The sequence below is a fragment of the Paramisgurnus dabryanus genome, chromosome 17 (genome assembly GCF_030506205.2).
Source record: "Paramisgurnus dabryanus chromosome 17, PD_genome_1.1, whole genome shotgun sequence".
In the NCBI taxonomy this organism is placed as follows: domain Eukaryota; kingdom Metazoa; phylum Chordata; class Actinopteri; order Cypriniformes; family Cobitidae; genus Paramisgurnus; species Paramisgurnus dabryanus.
In genome coordinates, this window is record NC_133353.1 from 34669629 (window position 1) to 34694980 (window position 25352).

General features: G+C 36.8%; 1 protein-coding gene across 3 annotated transcripts in view; it reads right to left on the bottom strand.

Moving 5' to 3' along the window:
• The window catches only part of LOC135777886 (rho guanine nucleotide exchange factor TIAM2-like), a 90817-nt gene that overhangs the window by 45259 nt on the left and 20206 nt on the right, over positions 1-25352 (bottom strand). For 2 of the 3 annotated variants that reach the window (XM_065288157.2, XM_065288155.2), the window contains exons 2-6: positions 6233-6319; positions 3451-4498; positions 2502-2967; positions 2258-2430; positions 1116-1337 (exon numbers count right to left, since the gene is read on the bottom strand). In XM_065288157.2, coding sequence (XP_065144229.2) covers positions 1116-1337; positions 2258-2430; positions 2502-2967; positions 3451-4491 — 1902 coding nt within the window. In that variant the 5' untranslated portion in view covers positions 4492-4498; positions 6233-6319. Of the gene's footprint in view, positions 1-1115; positions 1338-2257; positions 2431-2501; positions 2968-3450; positions 4499-6232; positions 6320-16002; positions 16323-25352 lie in introns of those variants that run through there. The other variant, XM_065288156.2, reaches the window with a different exon arrangement.

The following is a 25352-nucleotide window of genomic DNA, read 5'->3' on the forward strand; positions in this document are numbered from 1 at the left end:
GTCTCTTCGTGACAATTGACATTTAATTTATGTTTAAGAGATTCTGCAAGTTCCTGCTATTGCTCAAGTGTGAGGAGAGATTCACACTAAATACTTGACACTTTCAAATTGTTTTCTGTTTTTTTAATACTGCATACAAATTTCCTGTATTTTCTGGTTGTATTCTAACAAAAGAGACTGAGAAATAATAACATATGCTCACTATACCATTGCAAAAACAACTAATCTTATGGTGGCCTAAGACTGTTGCAGATGACTGTATGTGTGGGTCATAGTGTGATAAGATGTCCTGAAAACCTACATCTATCCAGCTGGTATTGATTTGGAGAGACAGAACTAGTCTAGTTTTTGACCATTCTGACCTCTTTCAAATCCTTCATCCGTGCCTGAACTCCCCTTTAACCAGCCAAATTTAACCCCCTCCCTTATTTGACCTTTGCATCGACTTGAGAGGTACCCATGGAGCATAACCTTGATTACAATCAGGCAGTGGAAAAAACTAATACTATTGAAAGAATGTGGGGCAACCTCTAATGCAAGGTAACATTAACATGATTTGTCAGAGTTTAACACTGCAAAAAATGATTTTCAAGAAAAAAAATTCTTAGTTAAGTTAAAATTTTGGTCTCGTTTTGAGTAAAAATATCGAAAAATTCTTAAATAAATGATGAGCAAAATGACCCAAGAAAAAAAGGCTAGTTTTTAGACCAAAAATATCAAATTTAAGTGATTTTGTGCATAAAACATCATTTAACATCATAAAACAATTTTTCTTGAATTTAGTGTTTAAGAAAAATGTTCAAGATTTTTTTGCTTACCCCATTGGCAGATTTTTTTTTGCTCGTTTTATGCACAAAATCACTTACATTTGATGTTTTTGCCTTTTTTCTATTTCAGTAATTTTTAGATATTTTTACGGAAAACAATACAAAAATACTAAGAAATGTTTTTCTTGAAAATCATTTATTGCAGTGAACAAAGACTTAAAATCATGTAATCAACCTGTTAAAAATCTTAAATCTAAACATGTGCATTGAAAAGGCTTATAGAAATGAAGGCAGACTAAAGGCAAATGATTTATTATGTATAACAAGTTTGATAAAACTGTTGCTGACCTGGTTTTCAATAGCCTTTCTATTCTTAGGATCTCCAACAATGGACAACTGCAGTTCTGCCATTTTCTTCATCTTCGTGTCCATGTCGATCTTCTGGAGAAGTCCACGGATCTGTCCACGTAACAAACGCAGTGTTTCCTTTCCATTACGTTTGGCAAGCAGGGATGCAGAAGCGGAGTGGATGGCTGTTACCCAGTTTTCTAAATCAGTTTGACTTGAGGCCTAAAGAAAGAAGATAAAACCTTAAAATGTATCCTAAACTAAATGCTAGTGAGGATAGGATGACCCTACCTATCACACATCATTATACAGCATATAAATACAAAGCGGACCAGCATTGCTGACCACAGGTATATGTTGTGGGTTTTAGATGCTAATGTGCGACTTAACCAGGATGAGATATTGGTGGTAGAGGTCTACACGAGTCCACTTAGATCCGAAAACCCGAAAAAAAGATTCACGTGAGCCTCAGACAAAGGTCGGGTATAATATTAGCAGCATCGGGTCTCGGGAAATTTAAAAAGATTGCCAAACGAAAAAAAACAGAAGTATCTTGCGTGTGTGTCATTTTTCAACACCTCTTCTGTTTGCCAAGAGCGCTTGCTACATCGTGTGGCTGGCAGTAGGTTCATTTTGTTGAGATAGACCTGTCAATCAATTTTAAATGCACATTTTAGTGGTTACTTTGGTGTTTTCGTCAGATAAAAAATAAAAATAAATGGAGCAGCGGGCCAAATTGGTTGCAAGGCCACCGGGTTTCTTTCTGTCTGACTGGTGGTGCAGACTGCACACATATCATGTCTTTGACATTCATGTAAAAACAAATTGCCACTGGGTTGGGTCAGACTCGGGTCGAATTTTCTTGGGTTTGTCTCGGGTCTTTCTTTAAAAAAGTATTTATGCACATCAGATTTGGGTAAAAAGTGATTCGGGTCATTTTGGGTCGGGTACACATATTTGGACCCAAGAAGACCTCTAATTGGAGGATTTTTTTTTTAATCGGCATCTACTGTTTTTTACCAGCACACCAATTTTTGCTAAGAAACAACAGGACCACTATGATGAACGTGGCCAAAGCTTGCTTTTTTTAGCAGGGGATAAACTATCAATGGAGAACCAAGCACCCAAGTTTTGCAACTGACCTGAAAAAGATAGACGTCCCCATAGACATTGCTAAGACAGAACACATTTTCCTTCTTGGGATGCTCAGGAACAGCCTGGACAATGCCATCATCTACTACCAGGGCGTAGCATGGAGACATCTCCTGGTCTGATGAAGCTTTTCCATAGGTCTCATAAAACAGCAGAGTACAACCTGCAGAAAACAATAAGTGCTCATCAATGGTCATTTGAGTTAAATATCAAGTCATATCAAGTCATATTTACCCTTTAGAGTCACCCAAAATTGCTTCCATTTCCGACGACCAACAAGCTCCAATTTTCGATCCTTGTGTACAGTAAGCAAGGGTTTAAAGCAGAGCCACCCGGCTCGCCGAACTACACCTTGCTCTTTCTCAAACAGCATATCCAGCTGCTCAAGAGAGCCGAGGGTTTCTTCATCACTGCTCTCTGTTGTCTCCTCTGTGGAGCGCTCACCCCAATCTTCACCTCCATCTTCTGCTGGAGGTCGTCCGGTCGTTAATTCCCTCATGAAGTTCTTGTAGATGTTCTGTCGCAAAGTGTCTGAATGAAGAGCACCTACAGAAGTGCTGCGGGTGTGCAGTGCTTGAGATTGGGTTACGGATTTGCCGTTGGAGACGCCGTGACGGCTGGAGACCTGAGAACTTGTGTCTGCAGTAAGGCCATCCACACCACTATCAAAACAATCCATGGATTCATTATAACTTGGCTCCTAAAACAGAACAGTGAAAACGAAATACTATTAATATGAAGTTGGATTAATGCAACATTAAAATTGTACTAATTTGTCCAGCATTACGTATGTTTTTATACTGTATATAATAAATAGCTGTGAATTTCCAGACCCACGCACGATTACAATATAGATTTGATCATGACGAGCACAAATTAACATTTCCAGAAGATTACAACAATTCATGCAAATTAAATACTTGTGCTCTTAAAGGCCAAAGTATAGTCAATTTTTTACATGTACGAATGAAGTATACAGTGCATACAGTGCACGTGGTGCAATTTTTGTCATCAGAAGAGTGTCGATTTTTGAGATGGTCCTCACTGCAGAACACGACATCCAGGGGGTGAGGTTGGATCTAAATCCAACTCCTCCCACTTTATATATTTTGCTCCGCCAGCTGGGTTTTCACAGACAGGTTCAAAGCAAATAAACTCTACTTATACTTAAAATTATGGTTACCTGTAACGTCTTCTTTTTCCTGGTCAAGCTTCCTGTCCAGTCACTGATCCGCCTAAATCGGTTCCTGATGGTCTCATTCTTTCCATGATTCACCAGAACAGGTTCAGGCTTCCGGCTAGGTAATGTGAAAGAGGAATACTGCTTTTCCCCATGGCATCCCTCTGAACCAGACTCCTCCATCACAGACAAAAATGAAGTTCTTTGCTTTAAAGGGCTGTCGTTTAAAAACGGCAAATCCTTAACTGCAGGGAATGTAGCAGCAATTGTGGGATCTCTGTAGAGGTCGGCTGTAGTATTCCCAGGTGACTGCTGAGCACAAACCCCAACATTTGCCGGTGAAATGCTTTGTATTTCGCTATTTTCTTTGGGTTCTACACAAGTCCCCCAAGGCACATCATACAAAGAGCCATCTGAACTTAGTGAGCTACCTTTTCTGCTCGTAAAACTGCCAGCTGGTTGTGAAGCTTCAAGATGGACGTCTAATGATGGTGTCACTCCAGATATGCAAGAATTGGACGACTCTGAGGTAGGGGAAAACCTGAGGAGCTGAACAGGTCCGGAGCTGTCTGATATGTTGTTAAATTCGACTTGCACACTGCCATCTTTCTTTATCACGACCCTGGGACTTCTCTGTTCCTCAAAGTCCTCAAGTCTGTGAGTCCTTTCAGGTGTCTTCAGCGTGTTTACGGCATAATTATTATGCATTTTACTCTTCATCCCAATGCTACCATACAAGCAGCCATTTGGAGAGGGTAACGCCAGGCACCCTCCAGAAAACAAACCTTCTGAAAGCTCACTGCATTGAACGCTGTCACCTCTCTTTAATTTACAAGTGATGCGGTCGTAAGTGCCAGGCATAAAGGTATTGTCGCTCTTCGAAGGGGTTATGAATCCTAATCCAGCGTTCTTTAAGCTGTGAGTCAATAAAATGTCTTCTTTGGTGGAGCAAAACTTGAATGAATAAGGCTTCTGTCTGCCAGGGAAGATATAACTATTGCTTCGAGAGCGCCGCATGCTGTACTGGCTCTCGGAGTTTCCCATCTTGGATCTGGAGATGCAACAAAAAACATGATTAAAATTATAATTAAGTTTTAAATCAGTTTTTAACTTTTTTCCTAAAAGTTTCATGGTTTTGGAGACTGTTATGAGTCATAATCACAGATTCTTTTAAAATTATATTAAAGGAAAATGTTCTTTACTATGTTCTTACCTCAACGAATGAATACATACCTATCTTTTTTCAATGCGTGCACTTAATCTTTGGCCCAATCCCCTTTCTCTGTCTTACCCCTTCCCCTTAGTTTTGCACGTTCACGTAAGGCCCAATTTGCAGGTGAACGTGCAAAACTAAGAAGTAGGGGTAAGGGGTAGGGGTAAGACAGAGAAATGGGATTGGGCCTTTGTACAACGCGTTGTGAATGTGTTAGCATTTAGCCTAGCCCCATTAATTCCTTAGGATCCAAACAGGAATGAATTTAGAAGCCACCAAACACTTCCATGTTTTCCCTATTTAAAGACTGTTACATGAGTAGTCACACGAGTAAGTATTGGTGGCACAAAATAAAACGTGGAGATTTTTTTAAAGCGGATAAAAACTAAAAACGAAATTGTTGGACGGAAGAGCACTTAGCATGCAGCACTTCCACCATACAATATAGTTCTCATTATCATGCTTAAAAAGTTGCCACGTTTTATTTTGTGCCACCATACAGTACTTACTCATGTAACCACTCGTGTAACAGTGTTTAGATAGGGAAAACATGGAAGTGTTTGATGGCTTCTAAATGTATCCCTGTCTGGATCCTAAGGAACGAATGGGGCTAGGCTAAATGCTAACACATTCACAACACGCTGTACAAAGATTAAGTGCACGCATTGAATAAAGATAGGTATGTATTAATTCGTCTAAGTTGAGGTAAGAACATAGTAAAATATTGAAAAATGGTGTTGTTTTCCTTTAAAATTACCAGATGGTCTACTGTTTAAGGTGAAAATTCAAAGTGTAGGTCCATTGACACTCGAACGGCTGATATTACCCATAACTTCCCGCGAGAGGGTGGAGTTTGGTCAAAGAGCGTAGTTGCGCTACACATAATGAACTAATTAAGTAAATAATGCGGCACTAAATCAATAAATTAAATCTTTGCAACTTATGCATAGTTGTATTTTGATGTCGTCCAGGCAACAAGTCGTCACTTCTGTTTCGCGTTAATATGTCCCAGTAGTGTGTGCATACTGTGTCATTCTGCACTCAAAAGTAGGTACTTTTTCAACACAAATGCAGTACATACTATTAGGGCATAGTATAAGTAGGTGAATTGGGACGCAGATTCAGTGTTTCATTTGGTCATGAATTTAAAGTCATCGCCAAAAAAGTCATCACCAGAAAAGCTTATGATGCAACTGTGTGATATAACCATCCGATAATAAATTTGTGACTTTGGACAACAAAACCATATAGTAGCACAGGTATATTTGTAGCAATGACCAACAATATGTTTATGGGTCAAAATAATAGCTAATATTATACCAAAATCTTTAGGAAATTAACTAAAGAACATGTTCCATAAAGATATTTTCTACCGTAAATATAAACAAAATGCATTTTTAAAGGGAAGTGCCACATTTATTTGGAGTCTCATTTACATTTAAATGACGAGATGAGAAATCCAGTTGGTTATTTCCACATGTAGCCCATACATAAGGCTTTGTTTACTTATAACTTAATAACTTGAATGTTAGAAAATATATGTTAGAAATGTTGGAGTAAAAAGAGTCTCACCCAAGGCTTCTTATCACCGTGTTTCATGCATGGTCACCATCTCTTGTCGTTTATTTTCCAGCCTCAACTCTACTCTATTACAGTCATCTGTTGGATAAAAAACAATTTGACTTAGTCAAACATGTACCACAACTTTCAATTCACAAAGTCACTTGCCCATCCAGAAAAGAGGCAAAAAGCATTGTATACTTTTAAGGTCTTAACTGAAGAAACATAGGTTCAGATGCAAAGGACAAATTTCTCATCTATAACCTTTAAAATGTTACTAAACACAGATAATGATTATTGTGCCTGCTACACAACAGCTTAAGATATGTTATGGTCATTTCATTCACAGACAGTTTGATACAAAAACCTTTTGAGCTAAAACTAAGAAGTAAACCCCAGGTATACAGATCAAATCTCATTAAAGGCAAAAACATCAATCTTAAAAATCTTGTTTCTGTAATTACTGATGAAGCTCTTTCAATGGCTGTAAATGAGAAAGTATTAATTGCACCGCTCAGAAAAGATAACAAAATGTTTCCATTCTTTTCTTATCATTGGATCAACAGCAATAAAACAGGAAGGAGAAAGTAGACTTTTGGTACAGATGGTCAATACCTCACTGAGCTGAAAGAGGAGTTTTCTTGGAGATTCAAAGACTTAAGATTTATAAAAGGACTGAGTTTAAGGAGCAACTAACAGTGTTTGCAGCACAATACCATTCTCAAAGCACACAAAAGAAAGCAGCGACACATTCTGGATATATTTCCCAAATTCACATTCACACATTTACATTTATGCATCTGGCAGACACTTTTATCCAAAGCGACTTACATTACCGTGAATTCAAGCTCTACTGTACATGTTACCACTACACACATTCCTTGAGAATCTAACTCACAACCTTATATGCTGCTAACACAATCCTTTACCAGTTAAGCATATCTCACATGAACTCAATGTGCTCAAAATCCTGACCTGTTTTGGATCTCAATGTTTGTGAGAGCTTCATCTCTACCATGGGAATAATAAAATCAAAGCATTTAAATCAAATCTCTCAGCAGCTACAAGTGAGCAACAACCAGATCTAAAAGTACTTGGAGAAAGCATGCAGACTCAAATATCTCACAGTAATAAATCATCAATGGCATCTTTTCCATCCTTCTGTAGATAGGGACCTCAAAATACATACTGTACTTTCCAATGTACTGTAAGGTTATAAAAGTACGCAAGGCAAACATCATTTGTATTTTTCATTTCTGTGAATCTTTGGAATACAAGACCACAATAAAATTAAAATATATAATAACACACTCTAAAAACAAACGGTGCTATATAGCACCAAAAGTGGTTCTTTGCTCGTAATCATAGAAGAACCGTTTTTAGTGCCATATAGCACCGGTGAAGCACCTGTGTAGAACCATATAGTGCTATGTAGTAGGGCTGCACGATTCAAGCTAAAATGTGAATCCCGATTTTTTCCATGGGAATTGAGATCCCGATTCTCTCACCCGATTCTCTTTATTTTAACAAAAACATTTATTATGCACTTAACTAAAAAATGTGCTACAGGACTTTCAGTTATAATAACGTTTCTTAAAAGTCTCTTTTTCTTATTTTAGACCCCTTAAAATTTAGAATAATTTAAAATTTGTTAGCTGTTAAATTGCACCTGTGCTTTTTGTACTATCAAACTGGCCAACCTTAAAACTTTAAAAACACTAACGTTAAACCTTTAAAAGACTAAAAGATCAACATTTTGAGGCATCAGAGAGAAACGCAGACATGTAACAATGTTCCCCTCGTGCGAAAAACCCTTTCTAATGGGGAACGCAAAGAGGCCGTTTCTCAATGTGAAGGCTGCAGCCTCTCTGGAGGTCGCATTTCTAAACTGCGCATCATAAAGACTGTCTAATTTCAGAATATTAACAATTAACGTTATAAAGATGACTAATATTTTTAGTTAATAATAAATTGTTGAAGTATGTTAATGACTTGCGAATGTAATGCTCCGTTAACTCAAATGAACCAGGCTTGATGACGTATACAGCCTGCATGCGACCTTCTGAGGTTGCAGCCTTCCGATTTAGAAACGTCCGGAGCCTGAGGTAAATAATTTCCTTGCCTTTTTTCGAAACCAATGTTGTTGCATCTTCACTTTCTCCGTCGCCACCAGGATTTTCCACAGTGACACTCGTTTATCCTCTCTTTTTTGTGAAAATTGCCGCTCCAGATCCACCAAGTAAACGACTGTGTTTAGGTCTGCCGCCTTGTTATACGTCACGCGAGTGACAGCGGAACGCCGCAAATGAGATGAGAGAGAGGAAAGAAACGATCGGGTCTGATTGGTGAATGAATAGGGTTTGGTTTTACCCTGTATGAGTGTGTGTTAGCAAGTTTGACTGATGTTCTTGGGTTGTTGTAATGTAAATACGTGAACACTTGAACGCAGAAACTAAATACAGGGAAATACTGTAAATGCAAGTGAATCGCCGTCATTTAAAATGAAGATCGCCTATATGTATGAATCGAGATCGTGATTCTTTTTCGATTAATCGTGCAGCCCTACTATGTAGAACCAAATGTGGTGCTATAGTGGTGCTATATGGCCCCTATATGGTTCTACACAGGTGCTTCACCGGTGCTATATGGCACTAAAAACGGTTCTTCTATGGTTACGATTCAAATCAACAGTTTTGGTGCTATATAGCACCGTTTGTTTTTTTTAGAGTGCATGTTTTATGTTTAAGCTAAGAATTCATGCATTTATAGTTTTCTTAAACTGCTTTACTGTGCAATACTGTGCTGTATCTAAAAAACAACATCATAAACAACTTTGACAATTAACTTTTTGGTGGTTAAATGAAAAGTTGGCAGAAACACTAAGCAAATGTGCAAAATTAAAAAAAAATTAATTTACATTTACTTATTTAGAAGGCAATTTCACCACAAGCGACTTGCATAGAAGAAGACAATACGCAATACAGGTTAATATATCCTTGAGTTTTGACACAAAGGTCAATGCACAGATGGAAAAATGTTCTGCATAAGTCTAAACAAATCTCTGCAGGTTAATGCCAAAGGTTTACATGAACACACATTTATCAGCATCACTGACACATGTCCAATATCAAACTGGCACCAAAAGTGCTGATTTACAGATGGAAAAGAACCAAAAAATTGTATGAGCCTAAAGCTACACAGTCATCACGTCATTGCCTGTTGCCGTGAAATAAAGACAAGGCCGTGTCCTGCTTTTATATAATAGATTTTGTTGTTATTATTATTTATACAGCACCCCAGTAACCACATTCTCCCTCATCGTATTACAGTCCATGTGATTTAATGTCAGTGAGAGTGACTGAAGTATCTGAAGTGACAAATACTGAGTCCAAAATTAACTTTATGACACACCTGCCATTTCATTCTTGCATTCAAAATAAATAGTGAAGATCATAGTGCCACTCACAGAATCATATCTTAGCCAGGCTTATTTACAACACCGCTATAAATGTTTATTACACAGCAGTATGGAATACTTGATCATCATTGGCCACTGTCAACATTCCGATGTTTGTTTTTTCCAGATAACTGCCTGAAACTAACAACACAGTCTTATCTAGGATACTACAAGTCATCTTGACTGATGCATTTTAATATTTGCAATTGATACGATTATTTGCTAATGATATTTGTTTTGTCTAAGCATTGAACTTGTTTTAACGTTTTAAGCCGCTAGGAAATGTTTTCTTCTTGTAAAAGGTTTGCATTTCTTAAAAATAAGCTTATTTTTTCAAATCAATATTTTGTGTATATATTTAACTCTTTCACCGCCAGCGTTTTTAAAAAAAGTTGCCAGCCAGCGCCAGCGTTTTTCATGATTTTCACCAAAGTTTAATGCCTTCCAGAAAATGTTCTTCTTTAAATAAATAAACATACAATATACCAAATGAAAGAACAGACCCTCTGCTTTCAAACAAAAAAAAAACGTTTCATCCTACCTTTAGTGGTTCTTTTGCAATCAGCTTTTGAATATGGGTAGGTTTTTGCAAAAACACCATATTTTGAGCAAAAAGCAAAAATAATTCCATTTTTGTGACGGACTTTTCATAGAGATCCGATTCAGAGCGATCTTTAAAACAGACACGGACATGCAGCCGCTTGCCATAGGGCAATACTTCCGGTTTTAAAAAGTTGCGGAAGGGCGCCACCTGGTGGATAATAGCGGTATTGCGGAAAGACGGAAAATCTCGTCATTGGCGGGGAAGCGTTTTCTCTTAATTGACGAGATATCTCGCCAATGGCGGGGAAAGAGTTAACTCAGGATAAAATACAGCGAGCCAGTTTTTGACACAAACAATTCTCTTGCAGACTTTGCATTAGGGTCTTTATCACCTTTTTGAGATTTATTTTGTTTTAAATCAGGGTTTGGCTTTGTAGCTGAAGTGAAATTTAAGGGTTTATTTGGGGGGGGGTACATTTCAAAGGTAGAAAAACGTTGTGATCACCCCATCATTGCTTTAACATACATGGTCATTTTGCTAATGACCTATATTTTCTAATATAAGCTTGCATTTTCTGTAAAGAAACAATATGCATTGTGAAAAGCCCTATACAGATAAATGTGAATTAAATTAAATGAATGGATTTTGTGCTTGGCTTCTGTGAACAGAAACTCCAGCCTTCTTTCAACTGATTGGACACAACTCCTGCTCGGCTATCTAATTTCATTTGCAGATTTTCCGCCGCGAATGCACTACATACTATTTGAAGGGAGACAGATATAACGTGAGGTTAGTTACAAGTGGGCCCAAAGATAAAAACACAGTGTTGTGGTTGTTATTATAATATGTGCATAACAGCCCTTACGAAAATTTAGCATGGATATTTGTGGTAAAAGTGTAGTAACCATGTTTTTTGGTGTATTGATTACTATAAGCAAAACCATGGTTTTACTACAGGAACTATGGTTTTAACATAATTCATTTGTAAGGGAGTGAGCCTGCCCTCAATGCCCAGCGGCCCACAGGGAAAACTCCCGTCCCCATCCCCTGACCACACACATGCAAACTGCGACTGGTACATCTCTGCTGTTTCAAATCTGTCCAGATAATAAGGTATAGAGCTTAAACAGAACAGTTAAGCTCCATCCTGACAGAAAGACGGTCATATGAGCAGATTTCTGGCTTTGCTATATTTTCTTTAGGCTGGATTGGGGTTGAGATTTATGTCAGCAAAGTGAAAACGTGACATAGAGTGTGTGTCTCAAGCCAAATGCGTTAGAGTTGGCAACCCTGATATTATCCATACATATAAAACATTTGTCAGGCTCAAATATTTGTTATGACAGCACTAATGTGTAAGACACATATCAAGAATGGTAGCATAGTCTGAGCTGATGGTGTAGTGGGCAGTGCTCTGACATATGGTGCAGACACGCTTTTAGGGAACTTGAGTTAAATTTCCGGCTCAAGGTTCTTTGCCGATCCCGTACCCCTCTATTCGCCCTGTTCTTTCCTGTCCTTTCCTTAAATACTATCTATCAAATAAAGGCAAAATGAATGGAAAACAAAAATGGTAGCCTAAATAAAATACATTATATTATGACCAAACTAAATGAGTGATTCATCAACCAGGCTGGGTTATTTTCATGACAGAATTATTATTCTGGAGAAGTCCATAAATGGCCATATTGATTTAAATACATCAACTGGTAAAACATTTAGTAGTGCACTAGAAAAATGCTGGGTTATTTTTAATCTAGCGTTGTGTCATAAAGGAACAAACCCAACCTGCTGGGTTAAATTAAATAGCCTCTTTCACACAGTAATACTGGTAAATTACCATGAATTTACCAGAATGAATTTACCAGTAAATACAAAAATGTGCTGTTCACACACGCAGTGACATTCCGTCTTTTTACCAGTAAGACATCATTCACACATCAGTATCAAAATACCGGTAAATTCGTTGAGAAAGCGGAAGTACCTGTGGCGCGCGGCGAGCTCAGTGTTGTATTTGTAAACAATCCACGTCGTTCATATCCACGGTCCGTATTTTGTTGTTTTCACGTCTGTGGTAAACTCTGACAGTCGCGAAGTTGCTCATGACCAAACAACATTGCATGAGGCGACGTCAAACCGATGGCGTTTTAAACAACAGTACTTTTTGCACAATAGGCTTCACATAGGGCGTGCTAAGGACGTCGGCAATTCGACAAGTAGGTGGTAAGATGTTTTAAACAACTTTGGTGAAGAAATGTGGACGTAAACTTCAGGTGTGCTCGACTTTCAAGCACCGCATGTGTGGAAACGTCCGTAAACAATCTGGGCGTAAACGCGTCATCTGTTTTAAATCATTATGATTGGCCCGAAGCTGTCAGCGCGGTCTGACGTCGTCCGTTCTAAATGCCGGTAATCCTATATTTTTCGTTCACACATAGCGCTTACCGGTAAATTACTGGTAATCTTACAACCTGTGTTACTGGTAAATTGGGAGCACTGATTTACCGGAAAGGTTCTGTTCACACATGATCTGTTAACTGCAATTTACCAGTAAATTACCAGTAAAGACTGTATGTGTGAAAGGGACTACTGTTTATATTTGACCCACACTCTAAAAAATATTGGGTTGTTTTAACCCAGGGCTGGGTAACTATTGGACAGAACACATTTCTGGGTTAAAAAAATTACCCAAAAAATGGGTTGTTTTAACCCAACTGCTGGGTTGTTTCAACATGGTTGATTAACAATAACCCAGTAGTTGGGTAAACAAAATCATTATTTGGGTCATTTTAACCCAGAAATGTGTTCTGTCCAATAGTAACCCAGCCCTTGGTTAAAAACAACCCATCATTTTTTAGAGTGCAACAATGGGTTAAACAACCCAGCACTTTGGGTTGAAACAAACCACCCAGCATAGGTTAACCTACAACCCAACAGCTGGATGTCTCTTTTTTTTAGTTAAAGTTAAAAGCTGCAAAGTTAGTCAACGGAAACACCACCCGCAAACAATGGCACTGATATAGGGTCAGTGACAAAAATGGTTTGGCAAGATGAGAAATTAAAAAATATTTTTAAAAAACTTTTTTGTTTTTAAAGCATGCATCAGGTATATTTCAATGTACACAGTGTATTTTTGTTGATTTTATGCAATAAAAAATTACATTTGCACCATTTTTATGAAAGTTAAGACTGAATGGACCTGAAAATGTCAAATGGTGTAACCGCCAAAGGAGAAATATTAAATATGTTATCCACCTTGATGGCATGTAAGCATAATCATCAATAACAAAAAAATATTTTTAAAATATCACACGAAAATACATTTTATTACATATTTCTAAATGTACATTTTAATGCGTTTTTGTAATATTCGTCCAGACATATGCTGAAAACAGCTGTGTTTTGTAAATAATCTTTGAGAAATGATGCAAAAATTACACTAAACTAGATGATTATATTTTATTCCACATTTTTTATGAATATATTTTAAGTTAAAAAAATACTAGTTATACAGACCAGTTACACCACATTGACATTTTTGCAATTATCCCCCAAATATTCTTTCAAAATCAAATAAAACCAGAAATTATAGACTTGGTCCTCAAAAAATTAGAATGCATGCAAATAATCTGCAAATTTATTTTGAAATGTTAACCCTTTTCAGTGTTTCCGCTATATACGTTCTACCGTGGCGGCCCGCCACGCCTAAAACATCCCCGCCACGCCTTCGGTTGTGGATAGAAGGGATACAGCAAACGAAATCTTGCCGGATGAGCACTGTTTTATCCTAATCCTTTACCCAAACCCAACTCTAAACACAACATTTCACACGATTGTAGGATGTATTTGTATCTCATTTAGCCAGAGCCGCTGTTTTCATCCTAATAATCCTACCTCCAAATCTAATCATTAACTATTCTGCATTTGCTGTATCCCTTCTAGACAAAACCCGCGGCAGCTCCCAAAATAAATAGCCCTGTCAGACAGGCTGTCTTTAAAAATAAAAAAATTCCTTTCTGGATTCGCGTTGTAAACTCATTTATAAATAAATCGCCTAAAATATCATAATTTCCCCCATGGGTTTAGTTTAATGCACAAATAGATTTAAATCAACAGATGATGATTAGGCTACGTCTCTGTTTTGAGAAATAATAATAAAATAAATAAGCCTACACGAAATATGTTACACTTAAATAATTATCAGATTGACAAAACGAATAAAAAAGTATTTGAGTTTCTGTTCTTTTTTGTGACGCGCTCTAAAACCAAAGCAGCAGAAAGCGCGTCATGTTTTTAATTATTTTAAATAAGCACAATGTTTTCTCCTTATTGTGAGTTTACACAAATAAAAATACAAAATTTACAGTTTCGAATGTTGTTTTACTTTTATCTGTATGACAATAAATTTAGGGTCATTTAAGGTGCAAGGTCATGACGCGTATGATGTTCACCGGCGCATATACACCGACGCAGCGCAGGGCTACGAGAAATGACATAATTAAACTTTCGATTTAACATATTACGAGGTTTTTGGACATTCATTTGTAATCACTGTACTCATATTATCAACTTATCAGGCCATTAGTTATTCAGAATATAGGCTATAAACGCAGCGCACTGCTGACCACTCAGCTGTCAATCTTCTGTGCTTTAGATCGACCCTCACAAAGTTTCACATTAAATGATAAGATATTTGTCTAAAAACAAATAGCTAAATACTGAATACTACTTATATGGGACTACAAAACATTAATAGTCGAATCTGTTTGGAAGGAAACTTACATTATTCCTGTGGGAAGAGAAGGACGTTGGTAATAAAAACTTGAGGCAGAAGGTGATACTGTTTCATCTGTTTCAGATAGGAGGGTCGGGGTACCCGCGGGTAAAACGCATAATATTTGAGGTAACGAGTGTAATAATATTAACGTGTCATTTGCGTTGTAGATGCAGGTCGGGACTCAATAGAGTTAATTGCGGGTCTAACATCCAACACCAAAAGGTTAGACCGTTAAAGGTTTATATTTAACTGCGCGATTTGCGGTGTGACCGGGTCTGGGTCTTTATGTCAAACAGGCAGGGTGTGGAATAAAATTGCTGCTGATGTCGGATAACTGTTTGGATGTTCTGTCAATCACAGCGGTGCTGATTATCAAACAGGATTGTGCGTGACTTTGCTACAGCTCTGTAACGCTAAACACGAGCACGAACTTGCACACTACATTAAAACTAAGATCCGTACGAAGCTATAAAACGTATTTTTTAAGAATATACAATTTAGATCAAACATAGAAAAGCAATATGCTATAAATATAAGGAAAAGTAAATGACAGCATGAAAATAATAAAAAATACATGTTAGTTTACTGTAGCCTATTTTCTACATTTAAAAAAAATAATGTACATTTATAATCATCATGGGCGCCCCCTGCCGCCACAGCTGGAAAAAATCCTAGAGGAAACACTGCTTTTACATTTAATTGAACCATACGGACATAAAATAATATATATATATATATATATATATATATATATATATATATATATATATATATATATATATATATATATATATATATATATATAATATGTAAGTGTAAGCAGTTTTCATTTAAAGCAGCTCAAACATGCATTTTAGTCCTAGACTAGACCTAAGACCGGTCCGGGAAACCACCCCATTGTCTACACCTGCAACCTGGAATTAAAGTTGAGTGCATGTTTTTGTTACATTCACCTTTTGATCCACATGATAAACCCAACAAACACAAAGCTGAAATTTCCTTACCTCTCTGGAAAAGCTTTAATCTATGACGCTTTGAACAGAAAGAAAGATCCAGTGTCTGATCTCAAAAAGATTTCTCCTAACATACGACAAACTGACTCACACATAAAACCGCACGCATACACGTGGAAACTCCCTCATTGGTTGTCAGTGACTCTGCTTCAGCGTGAGGGGAATATCTGAGCACTTGGCTCTCAAACGCTCTAATCAGACCAATGTTTATTTAAAAATCCACCTGAAGTTTTACTATATCTCTGTTCTTTAATCCAATCTGAAGACAGAAGTTGCACCCACTGTGATTTTCCACGCAGGTCTAGAGGCGATCAGAGATTATTCACAGTGATATTTGACCCTGCATACCATCATCACCCCCACAACGAAGGGCAGTGTGAAGCCCGAATGAAATTGGAGGAAGGGAATGAGGGAGGACAGACACAAACGGAGGAGGAGGGGAGGAGATGAAACAAGATTCAGTTTCAACCCCATGGGGAATGTAGTGATCATGGTGCCAAATCTCAAAATGTAATTATGGTATGGTTGAATGTCGAATCTACATAAAAGTTCTGAATATAGTCTTGTAAACAAGCCAAATGTTGTGTTTCCCTTGCAAGCCTCAATTCCAAAGAGCTTTGTGGACACCAAAATCCTCAGTACATAGCTGAGGTTGAACAGAAAGTTCATTCAATTGGACTCGTTGAGAAAAATGCGAAACATGACTTTGGCTTATCCGACAAGCTGGAAAAAATGTCTTTATTGTGTTTTTCATTTACAAATATGACTTACTATAAAACTCACTTTCTAGTTTCACTTTCATATTTCTTGCTCCAATCAAAATATTTCATAGTAGGTTTATTTTTAAACCCAGTGTATGTTATATATCAATATAATTCAGAAATATTATATAAGCGGTTACTTGGGTGTTACCCTTTAAAAACATAAACCTGGCTTTGTACTTAAAGACTGCATTTTATTACCTCAAAGGTACTAAATATATACATTTATGTATTTTATTTTAATGCCCTTGGGACAGCGAGTCATTTTTGGATCAAATTTACCCGTTAGTGATTTTCTGTCTAACTTTAGAAGACTAAAATTAGGAGTCTATTTGTATTTAAAATCTAAAAATGGTGATCAGCGAAATAAAATATATATTATAAAACGGGCAGTTCTGGTTCTTCATTTTGATTGGTTGAAACGCGTTCTAAGCCGTGATAAAATACACCGGTAACCTCACGGTTCAGACCACATTACATAAGTATCACTGTGCCACTGTTACTGCGTATTGATTTATGAAAATAAACACCACAGTCTTAAATCATATTTTTAATTTGTCTACAATTGCACAATTAATGGCGATATCCAGATGAACGTCCATAAATATTGTTGAGTCATCTCGTCGATAAAGAGAAAACGTTGTCTGAGGATTTTATAACTCAAGTTCATACGTCCGCTATTATCCACTGGGTGGCGATCTTACCCAACTTAAACACTGACGCATTCACTGAAACACCGTGTAGTACTGTTCATGGCTCCGTCTGAATCTGATCTCTTACTAAAGTTCTTCACAAAAATGGAATTATCTCCGCTTTTAATAAAAAAATTTGAGAGGTGATAAGAGATCAAATGAAGGTAGGATGAAATGTTTTTTTGTTTGTTTTTGTTTCAAAGCGGATGGTCTGATCTTTAATTTGATATTTTATGTTTATATAAAGAAGATAATTTTCTGGAAGGCATTAAACTAAAACTGGGTGGCAACTTACAAAAAAAAAAAACGCTGACAGGGAAAGAGTTCAGCATGCTTCCAAGCATATTTGATCATCACTTCAACAGTTGCACGATATAAATGTTAATGTATAAATTAGATGAATGGTGTTTCATAAAATAAACACCACAGTCTTAAATCATATTTTCATTGTGTCTTTGCTGTGTCTGTGTTGGTTGGGAACTGCGCTCTGTTTCAGTAACACTTGATTCTGAGGAACTACTTTGTTTGGCGGAAGAGTAATATTTGTACTAATATAATTACAACTTTTTTGGGTTTTATTTTATAAAATCCCGCTAACGTTATGCATATGAAGTAACCGTTTTATAAACGCAATAAACCCCTCGAAGCGTTGGGTTACCAGTGCATTTTATAACAGCTAAGGGGGTTTAGGCACTCCGCTTCGCGTCGTGCCTAACAACGCCCCTTAGCTGTTATAAAATGCACTGGTAACCCACTGCTTCTCGGGGTTTATTGCTTTATTTTAGGTTAAATCTATGTTCTTTAGCTCGGTAGAAAAATACTACAAAAAATACTGCTGTAAAAAATAAACTGCTTTTATTTTTTTTATTTTTTTACATTCAATACTTGCCTGCCATGATTTTAAATGTCTGCCAAGAACATTAAATTATTAAAGTATATTGTATTATATCTTTATGGATTTACATCAGGCTGACTGTGTTTTTTTCTTTTCAGATGCAACAATGTACTTTCTTAACAATTTTCTCAAAAAATATTAGTTTTAAAGGTGCCATAGAATGTAAAACTGTATTTAACTAGGCATAGATGAATCATACGAGCTCTGTACATGGTCATGAGATATCATGAGGCTCAAACACGATTGTTCTCATTCTTATGTAAACCTTGTGCATGCAAAAGACCGCTGGAAAACACCAACTGTGACGTTACAGTCCAGATGTACACCCCAACATTAAATTACACATTAAATTAAGTACAATGTTGTTACAATGCTAAAAACAATGTTGTTACAATGCTAAAAACAAAGTTGTGACTGCTGAGTTAGCGCTATATGCTAGTTAATGCTATATGCTAACGTTGAAGTTCTACTATTGACGTTACGGTTACGTTTTGCAGGTCCATAGTAAAACAAACACAAACTTACCACTCAGAAACGTCCATTAACAATCTCCAAATAAATGATTATTCCTCAAAATCTGTATATCCATCTGATACAGACTCAAACATAAGATCTGTTTACACACACACAGAGCTACTGAAGGAGCTGCTCTGAGAAACAACCAATCAGAGCAGAGCTCAACATTTATTATTCATGATCCTTTCAAATAAGGTAATAATAGACCATTTCATTCTAAAGACAAATCCTAGGATTGTAAATGTACATGTAAAACTGACTCTAGATCATTTTTGTACTTAATAAAGCCACAGACCTTCTATGTAGATATCAGAGAACAATTTAACAAATTATTAACATGCATTCTTTGGCACCTTTAAAAGGGTGTGAATTGACCCCCAGTGAAAAAGCCAAAAAGTGACTGCGACAAGGAACCAAAAACACCAAAAGGCACAGGAGTAAAAAAAACAAACATTGAGAAAAACAAGTTTAACTGAAGGGCCAGTTCTCCTCTGGCTACACAGAAACAAGTAAGAAAACACATGCGCTGGACAAAAGGTGTTCAGACAAGTAGTTAATGTTAAAACATTTGTAAACTCCGTTTGTTTGTTTATTTGATAAGCACAAGATTGACGACTTGAAGCTTTGTCAGTTTCACAACAATCACCAGTGTACTTGGTCTTGAGTTACTATACCTGGGCATTTATTTGTAATCTTTAGGGATGTAACGGTATCAAAAATTCACGGTACGGTAGTATTTCGGTATGATGCCCACGGTACGGTAATTATTGAAACATTTGCAGGAAGAAGAAAAAAACAAATGAAGACTTGGAAAAACTCCCATAAGTGTTTATTAAACAAGACTGAACATTACAATGTACAAAGTGTAGTGAAGTGTTTACAATTTTCTTAAAAAGGACAAAAAAATTAAGTTTCATTTTAGTTTGTCGACTTTAAACAACTCCCAATCAGTCAGGTTTTAAGAATTGAGTGACTCCCTCAATTGACCTAGTTTTAATTATTATTAAAATTAATGCTAATGCTTGGTATACTCCTATGAAAGCAACGGTTGTGATTGTAGAATTAAGAAAAGATGATGGGTTTTAAGATGGGTCAATTCCTGAAAACAAAAACAACCCAGTAAAAAATGAAAATTGCTTACTTATTGTAGCTGGACTTAGAGCTGAGGTCAGCTCACTTAATACAGGGGCGCGTTTCCCAATCGGAAGTCTGCAGCCTCTATGGGTCGCATTTGTAGGCTGCATACGTAACGAAGACCGTCTTATTTCAAAATATTAACATTTTTCAAGTTGACTAGTATTCTTATTTAATCGTATATTATTGTAACACGCTTATGACTTGCGAATGTAATACTCAGTTAACTTAAATACACCAGGCGTTTAATGACGGATGCAGCCTGCATATGCGACCTAAGGAGGCTGCAACCTACTAATTGAGAAACGGCATACACACTCAGCTCATTCACGGATTTACTCACTCGTTTTTTGAATGTCCATCACATTTTGTCCTTCCTCATTTCTTGTCACAGCGAACGCGAACTTTTTCGACACATCAGATTTAAAATCCGTGTTTCTTTTGCTTCCGCCATTGCCGCTCCACTTGTAGAGAGGCGTCAGAGTAGCACGCATGGGATTATGGGAATTGTAGTTCCCGCGTCCCTCCACTCGCTTTACTTGACCGGAAAAAAACTACACGTGTTGCCCGGAAGACCTTACGTTTTACCGATCATGTGACCACGGTGGTACCGGGAAAATCTTCTACCGCAATACCACGAAATTTATAATACCGTTACATCCCTAGTAATCTTTGCAGAAATTTGTAAATACAAGCTGAAAGCGGTTGACCATTCACAACCGAGTGGTCCAGCTGACCAATCAGGGTGGGCTGAGCTTTTTTAGAATGAAGACTTAAAGTGACACCATGTAATTTTTCAACCTTCATAATACATTTTCAAGACCCTTGTGATAGTACATCGACTTTAAATAGGTTGAATGACATGTCTACCATAGCCTGACGGGGTCTGTATCACTTTTACTCGTATTTTAAAACTTAGGGTTTCTGGTAGTAACCAGAGCACAAAAAAAAACTACAAAATTCGACTGCTTTACGGCATACGTCACTTCCTCCACACAATTTGTTTTTAACGTGAATTTTGCTGGAGGCTACTTAAGGAGTGTAGAGAGCAGTTTCTAATATGTGACTCTGTGGCACAGTCTTTAGTGTCACGGACCTATGACACGGGCGACCCGGGTTCGATTCCCCTTTAAGGCAATTTTTTATATAAACTGTTGATTCATACATAAATGCGATGTTCTTTATAAATTACGGCGATTATATTGCATATAGTTCCCTGTATTCAGATGCTGTGTTCACGTATTTACCTTTCTTTTTACTGTGTCTATGATATTTACATTACAATCCAGGATGCTATAGCACTCAAACTTGCTCACAGTGTAAAACCAAACCCTATTCATTCACCAATCAGATCCGAGCGTTTCTCTCTTCTCTCTTCCTCATTTGCTGCGTTCCGCTGTCACTCGCGTGACGTATTACAAAGCGGCAGACCTAAACGCATCGGTTTACTTGGATTTGGAGCGATTTTCACACAAAAAAGAGGAATAACGAGCGCCATTGCGGAAAATCCTGGTGGCGAGGGAGAGAGAGAGGATGCAACAATATTTGTTTGGAAAAAGGCAAGGAAATACGTCTGGTCGTTTCTGAATTGGAAGGCTGCAGCCTCCGGAGGTCAAATATGCAGGCTGCACACGTCGTCAAGCCTGGGTTATTAAGGTAAACTGAGCATTACATTCGCAGGTCATAAGCATACTGCAACAATTTACGATTAACTAAGTATAATAGTCAACTTTGTAATTGTTAATATTGTGAAATAAGACAGTCTTGATGACGTATTAGAAATACGACATCCGGAGGCTGCAACCTTCAGATTGAGAAATGGCTTCTGCCACGACGAGTTCCTCATCAGAAAGTTGTAACATGACTGCGTTTCTCCCTGTTGTCTCAAAATGTTGATCGTTTAGCATTTTAAATGTTTAGTTTTTAGTTTAGTTTTAAGGTTGGCCAGTTCCTTTCCTTTGCGACAGTGCTGCGGCGCTTGTGGGCTCTAGGGGCGCTAGAAGTGAAAAATACGTGTCTAGCACCCCCTAGTGGCCAAAAGTTTCATGGTGTCCCTTTAAAGTCCTAATAAAATCAAAACTGACCTTTTTTATTTTTAATACTTTATGTAATATTGCAGTGTTTATTATAAACAATTTATTAATAACTCTTGTTTGATTCATGTGCTCTTATAAACTTTAATCAAAATCTGAAAATGTAATTCTGCACTCTTATGGCGATCCTTCTGTGATGACATCAGTTAGACGGCTTGGGCGGGAGCATCCGTTAACTCCGCCCCATTCAAATGTCAGTCTGCTGCCAGTTCCATTTGTGAATGAAACGTCTACTTTTCTATATCCAATTAAAGCACAGTGGGAAAACACTGTGCTTATATTTTGTTTTACTCGAAAATATGTCATAACACGAAAGTGTAGTCGATCACAACTTCCAGTTCATGGGGACTTTAAGGCAGGGTAGAAAAAAGGTGAACAGTTATTACTGAACCGTTTAAGAAAAATAAGGTGTATTTTGATATGTAAATTATGTAAATGTACTCTAACAGACTCCCCCCAAAAAGCTTTCAATTAGTTTAGTGTTTCCATGTTCAATCATTTATATTATTTATCAATAAAAGTTCAAATATCAACAGCTGTACATGTCAGCTGCAACATTTTTAAATCGCTTGGGTACTCTGTGTGTTTATGCATTTGTATTAGAAAAAATATATAAATAAAGTGCAGTATATGAAATGAAAACATCACAGTGCCAGACATCCCAGCCTGTAGAGAGATAAACAGAAAATAAGACAAATCTGTTATGCAGGCGGTTGTTCTCATATGAATTAAACCAATAGCAGAATCAGTGACGGTTCAGTGATAAATCAAATTTAGGTGACGCCACACGTCTAAACGCTGACAAACAAAGATGAATCAGAAAGTCACACAGATATTTTTCGAATAAACTGAACCCTGGTTTAAGGTTAAGTGGGTGTAAAACCTTGCCCACAGACATTAGTTCTGTCTGCAGCTCGCACCCGCTGCAATCCATCTCAACTGACATGCACACTATATGGGGTGATCCAAATTACATTATCTAAACCACTAAATTCAATAAGGTTGACCTGATTTGCTCTCTCTTTCAATCTGTCATATGAAGGTGCTATTGGAGAGACAAATGAAATTATTCACTTTGCTGACGTCCAGAGAGAATGAAGCATCATGCTCAACCAAAAACACTAACCAGAGGGGAAAATATGAATCACAGCTGACCCAACAAATGAGTTTAGACAAAAAGCTGTACTCCTGTAGAAATACTCCAAATATGCTTCTATCAATTTCTTTCTAGTAGTAGCACAGCTTCTGGATGTGAGCAACCAACCAAACGGTTTATACAATAAAAGTGTGCTTGCTGCCCCTTTTTATATGATGTGATCTATTTAATGAATATTATGCAAATTTTCAATGTCATATTTTTTTGGGGGGGTCTGTTACATTTACATAATTTACAATTCAAAATATACCTTATTTTTCTTACAGTGTTCAGTTACGCAGCACCTTTTTCTACCCTGCCTTAAAGTCCCCATGACCTGGAAGATCTGACCGACTACACTTCCGTGTTACGACATATTTCCGAATAAACAAAATATCAGACAAGGAGAATAGTGGCCATGACTTGTGTTTTCCAACTGTGCTTAAATTGGATATAGAAAAGTAGACATTTCATTCAAAAAAAGAATTGGCAGCATACTGAGATTTGAAGGGGGCGGAGATAAAGGATGCTCCCGTCAATTATTACAATTATTGGTTTATGTGGTAATAAATGTTTGTGTTTCAATAAGATTTTTTTAATTAAACAAAAATATTCACTGTAAAAAAATTCTGTAGATATTACAGTATTACTGGGATTACTGGCAACTAGCGGTTTGTTCAAAGTTAAATGAACATGAAAGATTTTCAGTCTTTCTCTTTTACAGTAAGTTACTGGCAACCAGCTGCATAATTACAGCAATTATTTTACAGTGTTGTTTGAGAAAAAATATAAATTACTACATTTAGCTTTTGCAACTTTTCACTTAAAGTAAGAATAGGGATGCACCGATTGGATTTTTTTGGGCCGATACCGATTTAAACAGACAACTTCTGGCCGATACCGATGCCGATACTGATATTAAACACTTGTATACAATACTATTGGTCTATTAGCTAGTTCATATTATTTTTACTGAACATGGATTTGATCTAATTACTAATATAATAAAACTTTCAACTGACCAACATAATAAGAGAGGCACAAATTAAGCTTAAAGAAATAAAATAAGACCACATGACAACCTTTAAAGGTGATTTTTGCTATTCAGCATTTATTTTACAACATTAACTCATTTTTTTTTTACATATAATGGATTTCTTTATGCAGTAAATTAATAAACAATCTGTATCGGCCTTTCTCGTGCTATTGCCGATATGCCGATGGTTTCAAATTCATAAAAAATCGGCTGATAAATATCAGCGGCCGATACATCGGTGCATCACTAAGTAAGAACCAAATGAAGTTAACCCAACTTTTACTTGTATTAGATGAGTTTTAAGACATGAACCAATCAGAAATGAATAACAACAACATTCAAAAAAGTATTCGAAAACAATCCTATACACAACTGTAAATGAAAATCATATTAAAAACAATTTAAAATATTGTTGTAAGTTGTTTATAAGCATAAACCAATATTTTAAACTTTATTCCTACATAATTTAAAATATTACTATATAAATAAATCTAGCCCACCTTATAAATATTTTTTAATTGTACTTTAACTTGATGTCACATGCAGTGATCTCATGGCAATTCGTACGTAAGGTGGATAATTCGTATTCGTACAACCACATTAGGGGTGGTTTCATAATTGTTTCTTTATAATATTGTTATTTTTTTAATAATTGTACGTTTTTGTATGATTTGCTTCGTATAAATTCATGCGAATTAGCAAACTCATAAAATACATACAATTTCTGTGAGATGCAGCTAACTATTCAGGATTGGTTATTTTTGCAGAGCTCTGTTGTTTTCCATGATTGTCTCTTGTTGAATTTTTCTCTGAATGATCAGAATAGGTTTAACAGTTAACTCACTAACAACTTTTGGGCTCTCGGTAGTCTAACAATGTTCAAAAGCTTTGTGGTGCATGTAACACAGATAAGGTCAATAAAAAGGCGGAACTGATTCCATATTAACATGAACGAGTCTTAACAAACTGTGTCTGATTATGGCAAGCACAGGTCGTGATGGCATCAAAACACGATTGTTTATAAAAGTCTTACTATGTTATTTCTTAAGCACCGGTCAATGCTCTGTTACGCCTTTGTT